We start from the raw sequence: 19,068 nt of genomic DNA on the forward strand, positions 1-19,068 counted from the left end.
ATATGGCCTTTGTAGCCACAATGTTCATATTGCAAAGAAGGTTTCTTTCCCTTATAGTTTTGGTTACGACCAACTTGCATAGCCACTGGTTCATTCTTATCAATTATTGTACCCATACCAGGACACAATTATTGCACCATACCAAGACATTGTCTAGATTCATCTACGATCACCATCGCATAAGCTTGATTGATAGAGGGAACATTCGAATTCATGAGGATCTATCTTCTTGCTTGGTCATAAGAGTCGTTTAATCCACTAAGGAATTATAGAAATCTTTGATGCTCTAAATCATCAACATAATCCCTTGAATTGGCCTTAGGTACCATAGCATCATACTCAATCAATAAATCCTTTAATTTTGTGAAATAGCGTGAAACAGAATCTGTACCTTATGAGAGAGTAGCAATGGCTCGATGCAGCTGACACATTCTCATGCGATTCACCTTATCGAATCTCTCCCGCAAGTCTTCCCACACAAGGTGAGCATTTGAAGCGTATGCAATTCCACACAGGAGTTCTGTGGACACTGTGTTCATGAGCCATGAGAGGACAATGGCATTACAAGTTCCCCATTGCTCTTGTAGCTCTGCAGTACATGATTCCTTTGTTCAAGTTCCATTTACAAACCCTAGCTTTCTCTTCCCAAGTAGTGTGATCTTCATCGTCCTACTCCATAACCCGTAATTCTCAGATCCTGTGAGTTTCACAGGGATTAAAACAACACCTGGAGTATCTGCTGGACCTAGATATAATGGATGTGTGTACAAAATTGTTGATTCCGCCATGATTGATTCTCACACTTCAACAATCTCAAAAAAATTGAAAATTAATGTCGAAGGATTGATCGATGACTGAGAATCTAATTGACTCATACCCGCGCTGATACCATGCTAAAATCTGCACTTACACCGAGCAGATTTGCAGTAGCTCTGTATTGCTCTAATGGCAGAAGCTTCTAGATCACAGAAATAAAGAAGAAGCAAGCATTACAAAATGGTTCTCAGTATTCATTATTTGAAAATACATGGTATTTTTATATACAAGTAATGAGCCTAACCGACTATCTATTAACTTATGAGTTGGACGTGAACTGACACTAAGTGTATAGTGGAATTAACCGATTAACCGACACACTAACTACCATAACTACCACTAACTAAGTTGAGCTCACAATATATTGAAATGTTTCATTGAAGTGAAAAAACTTTTACCACTAAAGAGAGATGTAATGAAATAATAATGTTCTTATACTTTACGGTGGGTCTTATAGGATACAGAGTATAATCATTATATAAAAAAGTAGAATAAAAGGTAAATTATGATTATTTAATAATAAGGAATGGCAAGATAAGAGAAAAAAGTAAGGTAATAATGCCATCATACCAAATCCATCATTACATAAATTGGTACTTTCCGTCGTTATATAACGGCGGATTTAACGATACGATACAATAAAATTTAAATAACAATCAGAACAAATGTTGTATTTAAAGTAACAATACGGTATAATATATTATGTAATAACCATCCAAACAGGCTGTAATTATTTTTACAAACTCAAATTAGTCGAGCCAATCATGAGTTCCAAATATTGGATGATTAAATAAAAGAAAAACCTTTTTCTTATGGCTTATAATTATTTTTATGTAGTGTAGTTCATATATAATTGATCGCATTGAATGCATCTTGTCGCTAGACAGATACCACAAAGAGGATGGTCATTGAGAAAGATGTCTTAACAGGTTGGACATCTGTCAGGACGAGAATATGAGTTTTTCTTAATATCGGTGAGACGCTGCCCCTCATACTCTTTTTTCCATTTTTTGGTCGCTCTTCTTACTTGAGCAGTAAAGAACTTTACTCTATATTTTGAACGGCGTGGAGAAACAATGGAATATTCAATCATTGAAATTCTTGATATTTGAAGAGAAAATGCTATTTTACGTTTTCCTTTTATTAGTCATACCGTAGCCTGTGAACCTTGACAATTAGCTTTGCAAAATTAACATATTAGTATAGTTTTTGTTGTTATTATTAGAGCCGCATTGTGGTCAGCAACGAGTTAGTATTGATGGTACGTGTGATGACCCGATAGGTCATCTTATGATTTAAACTTAATTCTGTGATTCAAAACCTTTAAAAGTCATGTTTTAGCCTTTCTCAATTTGCGTGCGCAGTCCGGGCGTCTTTCCGGAAAGCTTTTATACTAAAAATTAATAAAAATAAGAATTTGTTTTCTAAAAATCTCATTTGTGTTGACTTCGGTCAACATTTTTGGTAAACAGATTCGGATTCGTACTCTGACAATCGCGATGGATCTGTATCGTGATTTGAGACTTGGGCGTATGCCCGGAAGTGAAATCGGAAGTCCCTAACCCAAGATATCGAACTTTGTCGGAATTTGAAAGTTGAAAGCTTAATGAAATTGAAGTGTTTGACCAAAGTTTGGATTTTTGGATAACAGGTCCGTATTTTGGTTCCGGATAAGGGTGTTTAACGGGCGGGTTGGGACGGGCTGGGCAAAAAAATATCAGCCCGTCCGTTTAACTTTGCGGGCTGAGTTAGCGGGCTGTACTTTTTCGAATTTTTTTTTGTCCGTCCGGGTTCGGGCTTAGAGGATTGTTAGCGGGTTGTTAGAGGGCTGTTAGCGGGTTGTTAGAGGGCTGTTAACGGGTTGTTAGCGGGCTGTTCGCGGGTTATTAGTGGTTTGTTAGCGGGCCGTGGATTTTTATTTTTTTTTAAAGTAAATTTTGTTTTTCTTATTCAATGTTATTGATACTTAAGTGTTTGTATACTTTTAAGGCTTAAAATTAAACTTTAAAGTTTAAAATTTTAAATTTTAAATTTGAATTTTATAATGTTAAAATTAAAATTTGAAAGTAAGTGGCTACAAAAAATTATTTAATAAGACCTATATGTAAGGATCAAGCTCCGAAGACTTTCATTTGATATTTTTATTGAATAATATATAATACTTCAAATTAAGTTGCAAGTTCTTTTTGGATTTTGTTATTTTTGAACTTGCAAATTAAAATTTTACAACAATTATAAAAAAACAAATAGTACATCACATGATTTGCATCATTTTTGTAAGTTCATTCATATCAACATGAGGTTTTTGATTTCCGGCATTGGTTGAATCGGAACCATAAACCATTATATCTCCAATTTCTTAGTCCTCCGCTTCATCTACCTCGTCACGCCCTTGATTTCGTCATTCTGATCTTATCCAATCTCTGAAGCACACTAGAATTTTCAAAGCGTTGCTACCCAATGAATGACGGGTATCTCCTAGTTGCTGCCTTGCTTGGCTAAATGCGCTCTCTGATGTGACTGTTGAAATCGGCACATTTAGCACGTCACGAGCCATGGCCGAAAGAACAAAAAATTGATTTGAATTGCTCCTCCACCAACTCAATGGTAGAAATTTCTTTGTGCAGGGCTCTGCTGACTTTTGCAAGTAGAATTGAAGTTCATTGTTATTCCTGCTACTGGTTTGTTGATGGCTTGATGCTCCCCTATTGTAGACCAAATCAAATAATCTTCAACACCATCATTATCATCCAAAGCACTGGTCCCAGATGTTGAATCTGAACTTGAAGGAATATTTGCATCTACAACAGAAGAAGCATCAACAATGTTAGCATAATAATTATATAATGTTTCTAAATGTTTGTGTAGATAAGAAATACAAGTGTCAATATCAGGAGTTTTAGTTGGTCCATTAAAAAAAAGTTAATAAACGGGCTGAACCGGGCTGTAGCCCGTTAACAACCCGTTAACGAGTTAACGGGCTGAACCGAGTTGTAACCCGTTAACAACCCGTTAATAACCCGTTAACGTGTTAACGGGCTTAGCGGATTTTGGTGCACCGGTATCAAAAAACTGTTCATTTGAAACTCGCTCCCTGCCCAACCCGTCCCAGCCCGCCTCCCACGCTATAGTACCGGGCTGAACCGGGCTAGACCGGGCTGAACCGAGCTATAAACGGGTCAGCCCGACCCGATTAACAGGTATATTTCCGGAACCTGGTATAGGTCCAATACCATATTTATGACTTGTCTATGAAATTTGATGAAAAACGGAGTTGATTTGACGTGATTCGGGCGTCCGGTTGTGAAAATAGGAATTTCAAAGTTTTCTTAAAAATTTCATTCGATTTGGTGTTCAATTCATATGTTTAGGTATTATTTTGGAGATTTGATCGCACGAACAAGCTCGTATGATATTTTTACTCTTGTGTGTGTGTTTGGTTTGGAGCCCCGAGGGCTCGGGTGAGTTTTAGATAGGCTACAGAGTGAAAATTAGACTTATAATATAGCTGGTGTTGCAATATCTGGTGCAGGCCGCTGATCTCGTATTTGCGAGATCAAGCATCGCAATTGCGACCCCTGCAGGTTACGCATTTGCGAAAAACAACTGGCCTTATAGTTTTCGCATTTGCGAGCCCTAGGTCGCAAAAACGACACCTGCAATTGATTTTCAGGTGGAAATAAGGGGTTTGGGTAGAATTAGGGATTTTTGGAAAATTAGAATTTAGACCTCAAATTGAGGTCAAATTTCAAAACTAATTACATAATCGGGCTAGGGGGTGAATGGGTGAATGCATTTTGGTCCGAACCTCGGGTTTTGACCAAGCAGACCCGGGGTCAATTTTTGACTTTTGGGGGGGAAAGTTTGGGGAATCTAAATTTATGCATTGTAATTGATTTCTTTAGTAATATTTGATAATATTTAGTCGTTTGTGGATAGATACGAGTGGATTAGAGGTGGATTCTAGAGGAAAAGCTGTAATTAAACATTGAGTGGCCTATGTAGCGAGGTAAGTGTTGTATCTAACTTTGACTTGAGGGAATAAGGAACTCTCGGACTATTTGCTATGTGAAATTCATGTGAGCGACGTATATGTGAGGTGGGGAGTACTTATGCGCCGCCAATTTATCTATTTTTTCCTGATTTCCCATTTTCTCATATTATCTCTTTCCCTCTCTTAATTGTTACATGCTCCCATTTGTGTTCCCATGCTTAATTGCTACTTGTTAGACATTGTTTTCTCTTGTTCATGGTATCGTTCTTTCTATAGTTCCATTATCTCCTATTATTTGCTTAAGCTGTTTTACCGGTACCTTTCTGAAGTATATTTTGAATTGGTCTAGATGTATAGCATTACTTATGTGAACTTTCATGGTGTACAAGATTCCTATTTGTGTGAGTTTGAGGTTTAAGTTTTGTGAAAGGATTCTGTGACTTCAATTGTGAAATTTCTATACATATTGAGTAACTAATATTGATATGGTGGGATTGGGTTGCACGCCGCAACAAGAGGAATAAGGGTGATATATATTGAGGTGGAATAAGGGTGATTTGATACTGAACGATGGGAACGGGTTGCACGCCGCAACAGGTGTAATAAGGGTGGATTGTTTGGTGGAATAAGGGTGAACTATGATTGTATTATTGTGATATGGTGGGATCGGGTTGCACGCCATAACACTTTTATTTATATTCACTGTCATTTATGCTATTATGAGGAAATAAGGGAGGAATATGAGATGTACGGTGGGATCGTGTTGCGCGCCACAACAACCTATATGTTTATGTTTTTCCCTGAACTATGTTAGCTTTATGGTATTCTCTTTTGCACTTAAGGATTGGTAATCTCTGAACACTGTTGATATATCTCTGGGAGTTGACGTATTTCTTGCAATTTACTGCTTTCTTTTATTCTGCATTTCATATCTTGTTTTCATTATATATACTACGTACAGGTTGTAGTGTGAGTGACCTGCCTTAAACTCGTCACTACTTCGTCGAGGTTAGCCTCGACACTTACTAGTACATGGGGTCGGTTGTACTGATACTGCACTTTACGCTTCCTGTACAGATTTTGGTGCTGGTCCGAGCTGATCGTGAGGTTGGCTGTAGGACTCGTCTAATAGGAGACCTAAGGTAGATCTGTCGGCGTCCGCAGACCCTCACGTCCCCTTCTATACACTATACTTTACTCTTTATTTCATTTTGAAAACTGTTGTATCTCTTTCAGACCTTTACTTGTAAAATAATCTTAAAAGTTCGTGAATTGTGACTCTAGATCCGGGTAGTAGTATGTATATATTGAGGCTGTTATAAATTTCCGCACTCATTTTTAACTCGTTATAGCTTATTTGTTTTTAATTACTAAAATGTGAAAGAATTGGCTTAATGATTCTCTAACGTTGGCTTGCCTAGCAAGTGAAATGTTAGGCGTCATCACGGTCCCGACGGTAGAAATTTCGGGTCGTGATATGTTGGTATCAGAGCACTAGGGTGCCTAGGTCGCACAATTCACAATTCCGGGTCGTGCGATTTTGTTTTCTCAATACTGATTGAATTCTTCTACTCTTATTCTCTCACAGATGGCAATAACACGTACCGCTTCTTCAGCTGAGTAGCAGCCAGAGCCTCCAGTGGCAGCTCCTATGAGGGGCAGAGGTCGAGGCCGAGGCCATGCCATAGGCCGAGGCAGGGGCAGGGCTCAGCCTAGATCCCGAGCAGCAGCCCTAGCCATGGAGCCTCAAGTAGAGTTCAACGAGGAAGTTCCAGCCCAGACTGTTCCTGTTGGGCCAGCGCAAGTTCTAGAGGGGTACATTGCCACCCAAGTGCTTCAGGACGCTTTGGTTTGTTTTGTGGGCCTAATGGAGAGTGTGGCCTAGACTGGCGCATTTCCTATGGCACCAGCCGTCTCTTTGGCTGGAGGAGGAGCCCAGACTCCTTCTACTCACACTCCGGAGCAGATGGCTCCCCAGTATCAGACTCCAGCCACTGATCCAGTCGGAGTAGTTCAGCCGGTTGTTGTGGCACAGACCGGTGATGGGTCAGCGATGTCTTCTCAGGCTTTGTCGAGACTGGACAGGTTTACCAAACTCTTTCTAGTTTACTTGAGTGGTGCACCTTCAAAGGATCCACATGAGTATCTTGATAGTTGTCATGAGGTGCTACGGAACATGGGTATAGTGGAGACCAATGGGGTCGATTTTGCTGCATTTCAGATAACTGGTTCCGCCAAGAAATGGTGGAGAGATTATTTGTTGACCAGACCAGCTGGGTCGCCTGCTCTTACTTGGGACCAGTTCTCTAGAGAAGTTTCTGCCTATCACATTGAGAGAGCAACATCGTCGTCAGTTCGAGTGTCTCCAGTAGGGAAGTGTGACTGTTACCCAGTATGAGACCCGTTTTATGGATTTGGCCCGTCATTCTCTTCTTCTGCTTCCTACCGAGAGATAGAGAGTGAGGAGGTTTATTGACGAACTTGCTTGACCTATCATATTGCAGATGGCTGAGGAGACTGGAGTGAGATTTATTTTCAGGCGGCTACCAATGTCTCCAGGCGAGTCGAGATGGTTCTTGCACAGGGAGGTCAGGGGTCTGACAAGAGAGTGAGTTTAGCAGTGCCTCATCTAGAGGCAGGGGTACTTATGGTAGGGGCCATCTTCCCAGGCCGTTTCATTCAGCGCTTTAGGTATCCCACAGTGCTTCAGGAAGTCGTGGTCCTTATGTGCCTCATTCTTGGCAGCCAACCTATAGTGCACCATCAGCTACTCAGTTTCCACCGCCACAGTACCAGGATGGATGTTTCGAGTGTGGTGGTTATGGGCATATCAGGAGGACCTGTCTGAGATTATTGGGTGTCCCGCCACAGTATTAGGGTTCTCACGCCATAGTTACGGCACCAGTTGCTGCACCACATGTTCAGCCAGCCAGAGGTAGGGGTCAGGCAGCTAGAGATAGAGGCCAGACTATTAGAGGTGGAGGTCAGGCCGTTAGAGGTGGAGGTCAGGCATCTAGAGGTCATCCCAGGGACGTAGTTCAGGGTGGTGGGGCCCAATCCTGGTATTATGCTTTTCCAGCCAGGCCTTAGGCTGAGTCATCTGACGCTGTTACCACAGGTACTATTTCAGTTTGCAGTAGAGATGCTTCAGTTATATTTGATCCGGGTTCTACTTACTCCTATGTGTCATCCTGTTTCGCTTCATATTTGGTTGTTCCTCGTGATTCTTTGAGTGCTCCTATGTATGTGTCCACACCGGTGGGAGATGTTATTGTTGTAGATCATGTTTATCGCTCATGTGTAGTCACCATTGGGAGTCTTGAGACTCGTGTAGATCTTCTACTTCTCGATATGGTCGATTTTGATGTCATTTTGGGTATGGATTGGCTGTCACCTTATCATGCTATATTAGATTGTCACACCACGATGGTGACCTTAGCCTTGCCGGGGTTGCCTCGGCTAGAGTGGAGAGGGACTCTTGGCCATTCTACCAGCAGGGTTGTCTCTTATGTGAAGGCTCGGCATATGGTCGAGAAGGGGTGTCTAGCTTATTTGGCTTATGTACGCGATTCTAGTGCAGAGGTTCCTTCTATGGATTCAGTACCCATTGTGTGTGAGTTTCCAGAGGTGTTTCCTGCATACCTGTCGGGTATGCCACCCGAAAGGGATATTGATTTCTGTATTGATTTGGCTATGGGCACTCAGCCCATTTCCATTTCGCTATACTGTATGGCCCCGCCATAGTTGAAAGAATTGAAGGAACTGTTGCAAGATTTGCTTGATAAAGGCTTCATTAGACCTAATGTTTCGCCCCGGGGTGCACCTGTGTTGTTTGTGAAGAAGAAAGAAGGATCAATGAGAATGTGTATAGATTATCAATAGTTGAACAAAGTCACAATCAAGAACAAGTATCCATTACCAAGGATTGATGATTTATTTGATCAGCTAAAGGGTGCCAAGGTGTTTTCAAAGATTGATTTGAGATCTGGCTACCATCAGTTGAGGATTAGGGCATCCGATATCCCTAAGACTGCTTTTCGAACTCTTTACGGGCATTATGAGTTTCTGGTGATGTCCTTTGGGTTGACAAATGCCCCAGTAGCATTCATGGATTTGATGAACCAAGTGTTAAGCCTTATTTGGACTCCTTTGTAATCGTGTTTATTGATGATATCTTGATCTAATCCCGCAGTCGAGAGGAGCATGAGCAGCATCTCAGGATTGTATTTCAGACTCTGAGAGCCAGCTAGTTGTATGCTAAATTTTCAAAGTGCGAGTTTTGGTTGGATTCAGTCACTTTCTTGTGGAATGTTGTATCAGTAGAGGGCATTCAGGTAGATCCTAAGAAGGTTGAGGCAATTCAGAACTGGCCTAGACACACTTCAGCTACGGAGATTAGGAGTTTCTTGGGTTTGGTGGGCTATTACCATCGATTTGTGGATGGGTTTTCATCTATAGCAGCCCCGTTGACCAGGTTGACCCATAAGGGTGCCCCGTTCAGATGGTCAGACGAGTGTGAGGCGAGCTGTTAGAAGCTCAAGACTGCTTTGACTACAGCACTGTGTTGGTGTTGCCCACAGGTTCAGGATCTTATACGGTATATTGTGATGCATCCTGTGTTGGTCTCGGTGCAGTATTGATGCAGGAGGGCTAGGTGATTGCATATGCGTCACGACAGTTGAAGGTTCACGAGAAGAATTACCATGTCCATGACTTAGATTTGACAGCCATTGTTCATGCGCTGAAGATTTAGAGGCACTATCTTTACGGCATGTCGTGTGAGGTTTTCACGGATCATCGGTGTTTGCAGTACTTGTTCAAACAAAAGGAGCTCAATTTGAGGCAGAGGAGGTGGTTAGAGCTATTGAAAGATTATGATATCACCATCTTGTATCATCCCGGGAAGGCCAACGTGGTGGCCGATGCCTTAAGTAGGAAGTCAGTGAGTATGGGCAGTCTTGCGTATATTCCAGTTGGTGAGAGACCGCTTGCATTAGATGTGCAGGCTTTGGCCAATCAGTTCGTGAGGTTGGTTGTTTCTGAGCCCAGTCGTATTCTAGCTTGTACCGTCGCTCGGTCTTTGTTGTTTGAGCGCATCAGGGAGCGACAATATGATGACCATCATTTGCTTGTCCTTAGGGACACGGTGCAGCACGGTGATACCAAACAAGTTACTGTTGGAGATGACGGAGTTTTGAGGATGCATGGTCGTGTTTGTGTGCCTAATGTGGATGAACTTCGTGAATTGATTCTAGATGAGGCCCACAGCTCCCGGTATTCTATTCACCTGGGCGCCACCAAGATGTATCAAGATTGTGGCAGCATTATTGGTAGAGGAGGATGAAGAAGGATATAGTTGCTTATGTAGCTCGGTGTCTAGATTGTCAACAAGTAAAGTATGAGCATTAGAGACCTGGTGATTTGCTTCAGAAGATAGAGATTCCTGAGTGGAAATGGGAGCGCATCACTATGGATTTCGTTGTTGGACTTCCACGGACTCAGAGGAAGTTCGATGCAGTTTGGGTAATTGTGGACAAGCTGATTAAGTCAGCGCATTTCATTCCTATGGCAGTTACCTATTCTTCGGAGCGGTTGGCAGAGATTTACGTCTGCGAGATCATCCGTCTCCACGGTGTGCCCGTGTCTATCATTTCTGATCGAGGTACGCAGTTCACCTCACACTTTTGGAGAGAAGTACAGTGTGAGTTGGGCACACGAGTTGAGTTGAGCACAATGTTTCATCCTCAGACGGATGGCCAGTCCGAGTGCACTATTCAAATCTTGGAGGATATGCTCCGCGCATGTGTTATAGACTTTGGAGGATCGTGGGATCAGCTCTTGCCCCTTGCAGAGTTCGCCTACAATAATAGCTACCAGTCAAGCATTTAGATGGCTCCCTATGAGGCATTATACGGTAGGCGGTGCCGGTCGCTAGTAGGGTGGTTCGAGCCGGTAGAGGCTCGATTGTTCGGTACAGATCTAGTACAGGATGCTTTGGATAAGTTCAAGATTATTCAGGATCGACTCGCACAGCTCAGTCCTGGTAGAAGAGTTATGTCGACCGTAGAGTTGGTGATGTTGCATTCATGGTCGAATAGAGAGTGTTGATTCGGATATCACCCATGAAGGGTGTAATGAGATTCGGAAAGAAGGGCAAGTTGAGCCTAGGTATATCGGGCCATTTGAGATTATGGAGAGAGTGGGCGAGGTAGCTTACAGACTCGCATTGCCACCTAGTTTAGCAGTTGTTTATCCGGTATTCCATGTGTCCATGCTCCGGAAGTATAACGGCTATCCGTCCCATGTGTTAGATTTCAGCTCTGTCCAGTTGGACAAGGATTTGACTTAAGAGGAGGAGTCGGTGGCTATTCTAGCCTGGTAGGTCCGACAGCTGAGGTCTAAGTGTTATCCTTCAGTTCGAGTGCAGTGGAGAGGTCAGCTCGTTGAGGAAGCTATTTGGGAGTCCTAGTCGGACATGCGGAGTAGACATCCACATCTTTTCACTAGCCCAGGTACTTTTCTATGTCCGTTCGAGGACGAACGGTTGTTTTAGAGGTGGAGAATGTGATGACCCGATAAGTCATCATATGATTTAAACATAATTCTGTGATCCAAAACCTTTAAATGTCACGTGTTTAGCTTTTCTCGATTTATGTGCGCAGTCCGGGCATTTTTCCGGAAAATTTTTATGCTAAAAACTAATAAAAATAAGAAATTTTGCCTAAAACCTCATTTGTGTTGACTTCAGTCAACATTTTTGGTAAACGGATCCGGATTCATACTCTGACAGTCCCGGTGGGTCCGTATCGTGATTTGGGACTTAGGCGTATGTCCGGAATCGAAATCAGAAGTCCCTAACCCGAGATATCGGACTGTGTCGGAATTTGAAAGTTGAAAGCTTAATGAAATTGAAGTGTTTGACCAAAGTTTGAATTTTGGATAACGGGTCCGTATTTTGGTTCTGAAACTCGGTATAGGTCCAATACTATATTTATGACTTGTCTGTGAAATTTGATGAAAAAAGGAGTTGATTTGACGTGATTCGGACGTCCGGGTGTGAAAATAGGAATTTCAAAGTTTTCTTGAAAATTTCATTAGATTTGGTGTTCAATTCGTAGTTTTAGGTGTTATTTTGGCAATTTGATCGAGCGAGCAAGTTCATATGATATTTTTAGACTTGCGTGTGTATTTGGTTGGAGCCCCGAGGGCTCGGGTGAGTTTCGGATAGGCTACAGAGTAAAAATTGGACTTAGAATATAGCTGGTGTTGCAATATCTGGTGCAGGCCTTGATCGCGCATTTGCGAGATCAGGCATCGCAATTGCGACCCCTGCAGGTTCCGCATTTTCGAAGAATAGCTGGCCTTATAGTTTTCGCATTTGCGAACAACTTCTTCGCATTTGTGAACTGGGAAGGGGGAGGCAGTGATCGCATTGGCGATCACATGGTCGCATTTGCGAAAGGGTCAGGCTCGCATTTGCGAGGGTTTCTTCGCATTTGCGAAGATAGCATAAATGGGGAGACCTTCGCATTTGCGATAGGTTTTTCGCATTTGCTGGGCTCGCATTTGCGAACCCCAGGTCGCAAATGCGACACTTGCAACTGATCAAAATGATTTTTGGATGGGATTTTGATTCATTTTCCAAATTTTCAAAACCTAAAACCTTAGAGGCGGTTTTTCCAAGACCATTTCTTCCCCAAAACATTGGTAAGTGATCCTAACCCACTTTCTTTCAATTACCCATCACATTTCATGAATTTGCAACCTAAAATCTAAGATTTTTATGGTGAAAATTTGGGGGTTTGGATAGAATTAGGGATTTTTGGGAAATTGGGATTTTTGACCTCAAATTGAGGTTGGATTTCAAAACTAATTGCATAACTAGGCTCGGGGGTGAATGGGTGAATAGAATTTAGTCCAAATCTCAGATTTTGACCAAGCGGGTTTGGGGCCGATTTTTGACTTTTTGGGGAAAAGTTTGGAGAATCTAAATTTATGCATTGTAATTGATTTTTTTAGCAATATTTGATATTATTGAGTCGTTTGTGGATAGATACGAGTGGTTTGGAGGTAGATTCTAGAGGAAAAGCTATAATTGAGCATTGAGTGGCCTATGGAGCGAGGTAAGTTTTGTGTCTAACTTTGACTTCAGGGAATTAGGAATCCTCGGACTATTTGCTATGTGAAATTCATGTGAGAGGCATATATGTGAGGTGACGAGTACTTATGCGCCGCCAATTTATCTGTTTTCCCCTTATTTTTCGTTTTTTCATATTATCACTTTCCCTCTCTTAATTGTTACATGCTCCCATTTGTGTTCCCATGCCTAATTGCTACTTGTTAGACATTGTTTTCTCTTGTTTATGATATTATTCTTTCCATAATTCCATTATCTCCTATTATTTGCTTAAGCTGTTTTACCGGTACCTTTCTGATATTTATTCTGAATTGTCCTCGCTGTGTAGCATTACTTTTATGAACTTTCATGATGTACAAGATTCCTATTTGTGTCAGTTTGAGGTTTAAGTTTTGTGAAAGGATTTTGTGACTTAAATTATGAAATTTCTGTACATATTGAGTAATTAATATTGATATGGTGGGATCGGGTTGCACGCCGCAACAGGAGAAATAAGGGTGATATATATTGAGGTAGAATAAGGGTGATTTGATACTGAACGGTAGGAAGCACGCCGCAACAGGTGTAATAAGAGTGGATTGTTTGGTGAAATAAGGGTGAACTATGATTGTATTATTGTGATATGATGGGATCGGGTTGCACGCCATAACATTTTTATTTATATTCACTGTCATTTATGCTGTTATAAGGAAATAAGAGAGGAATATGAGATGTACGGTGGGATCGGGTTGCGCGCCGCAACAACGTATGTGTTTATGTTTTTCCCTGAACTGTGTTAGCCTTATGGTATTCTATTTTGCACTTAAGGATTGGTAATCTCTTAACACTGTTGACATATTTTCGGGAGTTGACGTATTTCTTGCAATTTACTGCTTTCTTCTATTTTGAATTTCCTATCCTGCTTTTATTATATATACTGTGTACAGGTTGTAGTGTGAGTGACCCGCCTTAGCCTCGTCACTACTTCGTCGAAGTTAGGCTCGGCACTTACCAGTACATGGGGCCGGTTGTACTGATACTGCACTCTGCACTTCCTGTGCAGATTTTGGTGCTGGTCTGAGCTGATCGTGAGGTTGGCTGCAGGATTCGTTTGATAGGAGACCCAAAGTAGATTTGTTAGCGTCCGCAGACCCTGACGTCCCCTTCTATACACTATACTTTACTGTTTCTTTCATTTCGAAAATAGTTGTATCTCTTTCATACCTTTACTTGTAGAAAAATCTTAGAAGTTCGTGAATTATGACTCCAGATCCGGGTAGTAGTATGTATATATTGAGATTGTTATAAATTTTTGCACTCATTTTTAACTCGTTATAGCTTATTTGTTGTTAATTACTGAAATGTGAAAGAATTGGCTTAATGATTCTCTAACGTTGGTTTGGCTAGCAATTGAAATGTTAGGCGCCATCACGGTCCCGACGGTGGGAATTCCGGGTCGTGACAGTACGGTTTCGGCTAAACTCAATCACTTTGGTTCATACCTTGTAATTATCTTAAAAATTCATTTAATATGTATAAATTATTAATTTAGAACCCAAAAACATAAAAGTACTAAAAGTTCTAACCCATAAATTTTAAATCCTAACTCCGCCTCTGTTTGTGACGGCGGGTGTTCGGCATTGACCCTACTTTATACAATAAGATTCAACAAGTAATTACATGAAGGAAGGGAAATAAAATCGAACGACCTCAAAACTATATGTGAATTGGACATATGTGAATATAAAGCTTTTTAAACGATAATTCATGATAAAGAAGTTTCTTTCTCGATAATTGATGAAGTTTCGAATATATAAAAAATACGTCACCTGCAATATCGATCCTTTGGCTTCGCACCCATGATAAAGAAGAACTTTGATAAAGTACACATTCCTGTCAAGCACAATTATTCGAGCTCTAAATTAAACATATATATCAAATTATTAAAATATTCTATCAGAAATCTGAACCCACATATCTTTGTTGGCCACAACGTCTCTCCAAATGTTGGAAGTCCAAGGCATATCCTCCTCCCTTCCCCCACCATTCCAAAAAAATAAATACTAGGAAAAATCTTGTGCAATTTGGCTGTGTCTAGCAATAACAACAATAATATATACAATATAATTCTATAATTGAAATTTGGAGAGGGTAGTGTATATGCGCGCAATTTTATCCCTACATTATTCGGGTAGAAAAATTATCTCCGATACACCATCGGCTCAAAATAAGCATGCATAATCAATCACAATAAAATAAATAAAGAAACACAATAGTGAAAAAGTCAAAGAAGCAGAAATTTTTGTAAGGCTCTCTACTTTATCACAATTTTACTTTATTCAATTTTGATTTGAGAGTAGCAAATGTGCTAGTTGAGGTTTGAACATTTAACCTCTTAGAGCAAAAATTAAGGACATAACCAACATATCAAGACACAATTTATGTCAAGTAATATCATCTTTTTCTACTTCTCCGTTTTCGTGCAGTATTAATACATATATTTAATAAAATTTTCTAACAAAGAGGTGCCGTGTGACACTGCTTCGGTAAGCGTGCATCCGCCCGATAACGGGGAATTAAGAATATGTAGAAATGCATCATTATAGGTTTGATATTTAATTGATCTTTCAATTATTTTCCCATTCTGCTATTCATCCTGTTATCTCTATCCCAATCACAATGTTTGGTGACAGAAGACAGACATGAAAGAAGAGTGGAGAAAAGAAAAAGAAATAGAAATGCCTCAGACATGTTTTCCCGTCAGTCACTAGCTGTAACAAAACCTAGAAAAAGTAGTAGTAGTAGTAACAAATACGTACCAAGGTAACTTAATCAGTAGTAACGGAAGATTGTGGTTGATTGAAAAATATTTTTTCATCTTTAATTAAAGGTTTCATATCATTCGTGTTGGATACAAAATACCTTGTAGTAGGAAGCATTTTACCTCAAAGCAGTAATTTCTTCTCAAAGTAGGAATTTCTTACACGACACCGATTTAATTAGACCTCAACACCAAATTAAAAAGAATTTTGAAAAAAAAAGAAGGTAGGAAGGTAACCTCTTACTGTGGCTCAATTAATGGACAAAATGGGGTTGTCCCATGAAATGACCTTTTACTGTGGACATGTATAGGCGTTTGATTGGAAAAATGGTTAAAACATTTGCAATTGTTATTAGTTTTTCAATTTTTTTATTTTCTTTTTGGAAAAAATAAACATCTTTTTAGACTTTGAAATAGAATTTTTAACTTTTTTTAACAAAAAAAATTCTTCCTACTTTTTTTTTCCCCAAAAACTTTGCAAGCAAATTAAACATAGTTGCAAAAGTTAGAAGAAAAAAAAAACTTTTTTTCAAAATTGTTTTATACCATTTTTCCAAACAAAAGCTAATACTAGATCTTTTTACCAAGGAATTGGGGTATAGAGTTGCGCACTATAACACATACTCAAGAAGCAGAAAATGCATGAATGGACAAGTACACAAAGGGAAAAGAGTCATTTAATTTCAAAGGTCCAGAGAGGACGTTCCTCAGGAGAAAATATAACACGAATTCGAATTAATTGGACCAATATAGTTCAGATATCAAATGCACAGAGGAAAAAGGAACAGTTCTAGCTTGTTTATATTATGCTTTATAGAGCCCAAATACTACTTTATATTCAATAATATTGAAAAAAATGGAAGAAGTTAGTCGCATGGCAAGCCTTTGCCCATAACCGTAGCGTATCTTTCTCGCAATGTAGTATTTCCTTTTTAGGAAAATTTTAAGTTAAATGCAAAGATAATAGCTTTCATATTTATCTTTGTGATGACAGTACAAAGTATAAAATTTAAGATAAATATATACAACTCAAAGATATGTACATTTTTGGAGTAACGGTCAAATTATTTTCGCGTGGTTGAATTTATGTCTACCAATAGCTGTGCCAGTTTATTTTATCAATTTCATTCTGGTCAGCAGCTTTATTCTCTGAATTAATTTTTCTTTTTGTGTTTCTTCCATCATCATCATCACCTGTTAAATCCAACCATCTTCTCCTTTGCCAGCATAATACAAAACTGCCCACATGCTACTGTCCCTTCTTCAGTTGATATGTATCTTCTTTTTCTTTCTTCTACGTTTTCATTTCATCAACTGATTATTCTTTCTTCTGCACAATCCCAGCATTTGCTTCTGCATCTAGTCATTCTCAAGTCTTTTCTACTCTTCTCTAGTTTCAATCTTTCGGTTACAACTTAACTAACATATTGAAGTGGAGAACTGAAAAATGCTCCCTACACTTAGTTAGCCGGCGTTTGGCCATAGATATCCAAATTTATTTTGAAAATTTTAATTTGTGTGAAGTTTGGTTTGAAGATAAAAATGTGTTTGAACATAAGTTTTCAAAACATATCATCACTTAAACCCACAAGTTCTAAAAACTATCACAAATACCCAATACTACCTTTATCAATAACATTCATTATCATTATCACAAATCATAATCCTGGACATAAATAAAGTTGGTACACAATTATCATTTTTATGATGAACTACATAATACACTATCAGATGACCAAGAAGACGAAGCAAAATTGTTACAAAATAATAAATGGTGGGCTCTTTTATAAAATACAAAAGTTTAGGGCAATTTTTAAAAAATATAATAGTAATATTTTGGGCCAAGAGCTGGTTTTGGAATTTGAGTTTTGAGATTTTGTCAAAATATGGATAAAATTTATGAACAAACATGTATTTGCCAAAAAACAAATTGGCAAAACTTTGACAATTTATAGCTTAATTTAGGATTGAAGTTTATAAGTTCCTAAAGTAATCTCTAGTTAATATAAGCGGGGGCGAATCCAACATATTAGTTATGAGTTCAATTGAAGCAATAACTTTTATCTTATACATTTTTAGTATAATGTCCATTAAAAATTACTGAAAATCCATAACTCAAACAAGGTGATGGGTTCAATGGTTGAAGTCGAAATTTTGAACTCATAGAATTAAAATCTTAAATCTGCCTCTAAATATACGCTCTTTCTATCTAAATTTGACTAACTTTATAGGCTGGTCAAACCGGCTTATAATCACTTTCATCAATATCGCTTTTTAGTAACTACTTATATGAAACAAAGTGAGAAAGGAATAGTTTTGTGAGCATGAGAGCTTGCTCCTTCTTATCTAAAATAATTTGTTTTAAGGTCTTTTAACATGTATTATGCAGGCTCCATTAATCTCTTATGCTGCTGCTATATGTGATTTTTTGTTTGATTCATAAATAGTTATTGGGTATGTATGAATAAAGTTACCTATAGAAAGTATAAAAGAAGAATAAACTACTTATAATAAGAAGTTGGATACTTTTAACGGTGTGAGATTTTTTGAAAAAATATGTGTACTTGGTCTAAAATGGACAATATCACATCATGTTAATAGTATCTTTTGATCGTTTTAGCCAAACAACTGATATAAGAGTCAATGGTTTGGCGAGACGAGTATGGAGATGACAGAGCAATGGCGTAGGACCTGACTTAGTGCATTTGCTCGTTTATGGGCTGGTTTACTACCTTTACTCGTAGCTTTTAAAATACATATACAATCTCTCCTCCTGGCTTCGGTAGCTATAAATACTCGAATCATATGGTGGCACACAGTTGGATACTACTATGGAGTTGGGTATAATGGTGTGAGAACTTTTGTGAAAACCGTATACAACAATAACAACAACAACAACAACAACAACAACAATAACCCAGTAAAATTCACTAGTGAGGTTTGGGAAGGGTAGAGTGTACACAGACCTTACCCCTACCCCGGAGGGATAGAGAGACTGTTTCTGGGAGACCCTGGAGGGAAAACCTTATAAGTTACCCAAAACTAACAATATTATTCCGTGTTAAAAGTATTTTTTGATCGTTTTAGCCTAACAACAATGATATACACCATGTGTAGTAAGGACTTCGAATCCTTTTTTATTTTAATTTTTAGCTTGTTGAATGAAAAAGAGAAGGAATAACGAATTTCATGAAGCTAAAGCTAAGAATTTAATGGAAATCCTTTACATATTTCATAATTAGAAAAGCATACCAATTTAGATGACATGACAAGTATAAAAATATACTATTAATAGAGTTGTAAATACGATATCTGCTAATT

General features: G+C 39.1%; 1 protein-coding gene across 1 annotated transcript; it reads right to left on the reverse strand.

Moving 5' to 3' along the window:
• Positions 1-266: 266 nt before the first annotated feature.
• Positions 267-788, reverse strand: LOC138898228 (uncharacterized). The gene is made up of 3 exons (XM_070184276.1): positions 674-788; positions 447-589; positions 267-353 (listed from the first exon to the last, which is right to left on the reverse strand). Exons 1-3 carry the CDS (start codon positions 786-788, stop codon positions 267-269), a joined length of 345 nt encoding a protein of 114 aa, XP_070040377.1.
• Between the last annotated feature and the right edge of the window lie 18,280 nt (positions 789-19,068).

The sequence above is a fragment of the Nicotiana tomentosiformis genome, chromosome 8 (genome assembly GCF_000390325.3).
Source record: "Nicotiana tomentosiformis chromosome 8, ASM39032v3, whole genome shotgun sequence".
NCBI lineage: Eukaryota > Viridiplantae > Streptophyta > Magnoliopsida > Solanales > Solanaceae > Nicotiana > Nicotiana tomentosiformis.

Excerpts from the sequence above, each read along its gene's own strand:
- LOC138898228 (XM_070184276.1), bottom strand. The coding sequence starts at position 788 with ATGGCGGAATCAACAATTTTGTACACACATCCATTATATCTAGGTCCA. Across the intron at positions 590-673 it reads TGAGAATTACGGGTTATGGA|AGCTACAAGAGCAATGGGGA; the intron begins GTAGGACGATGA and ends CATGTACTGCAG. Across the intron at positions 354-446 it reads TGCGGGAGAGATTCGATAAG|GATTTATTGATTGAGTATGA; the intron begins GTGAATCGCATG and ends ACAAAATTAAAG.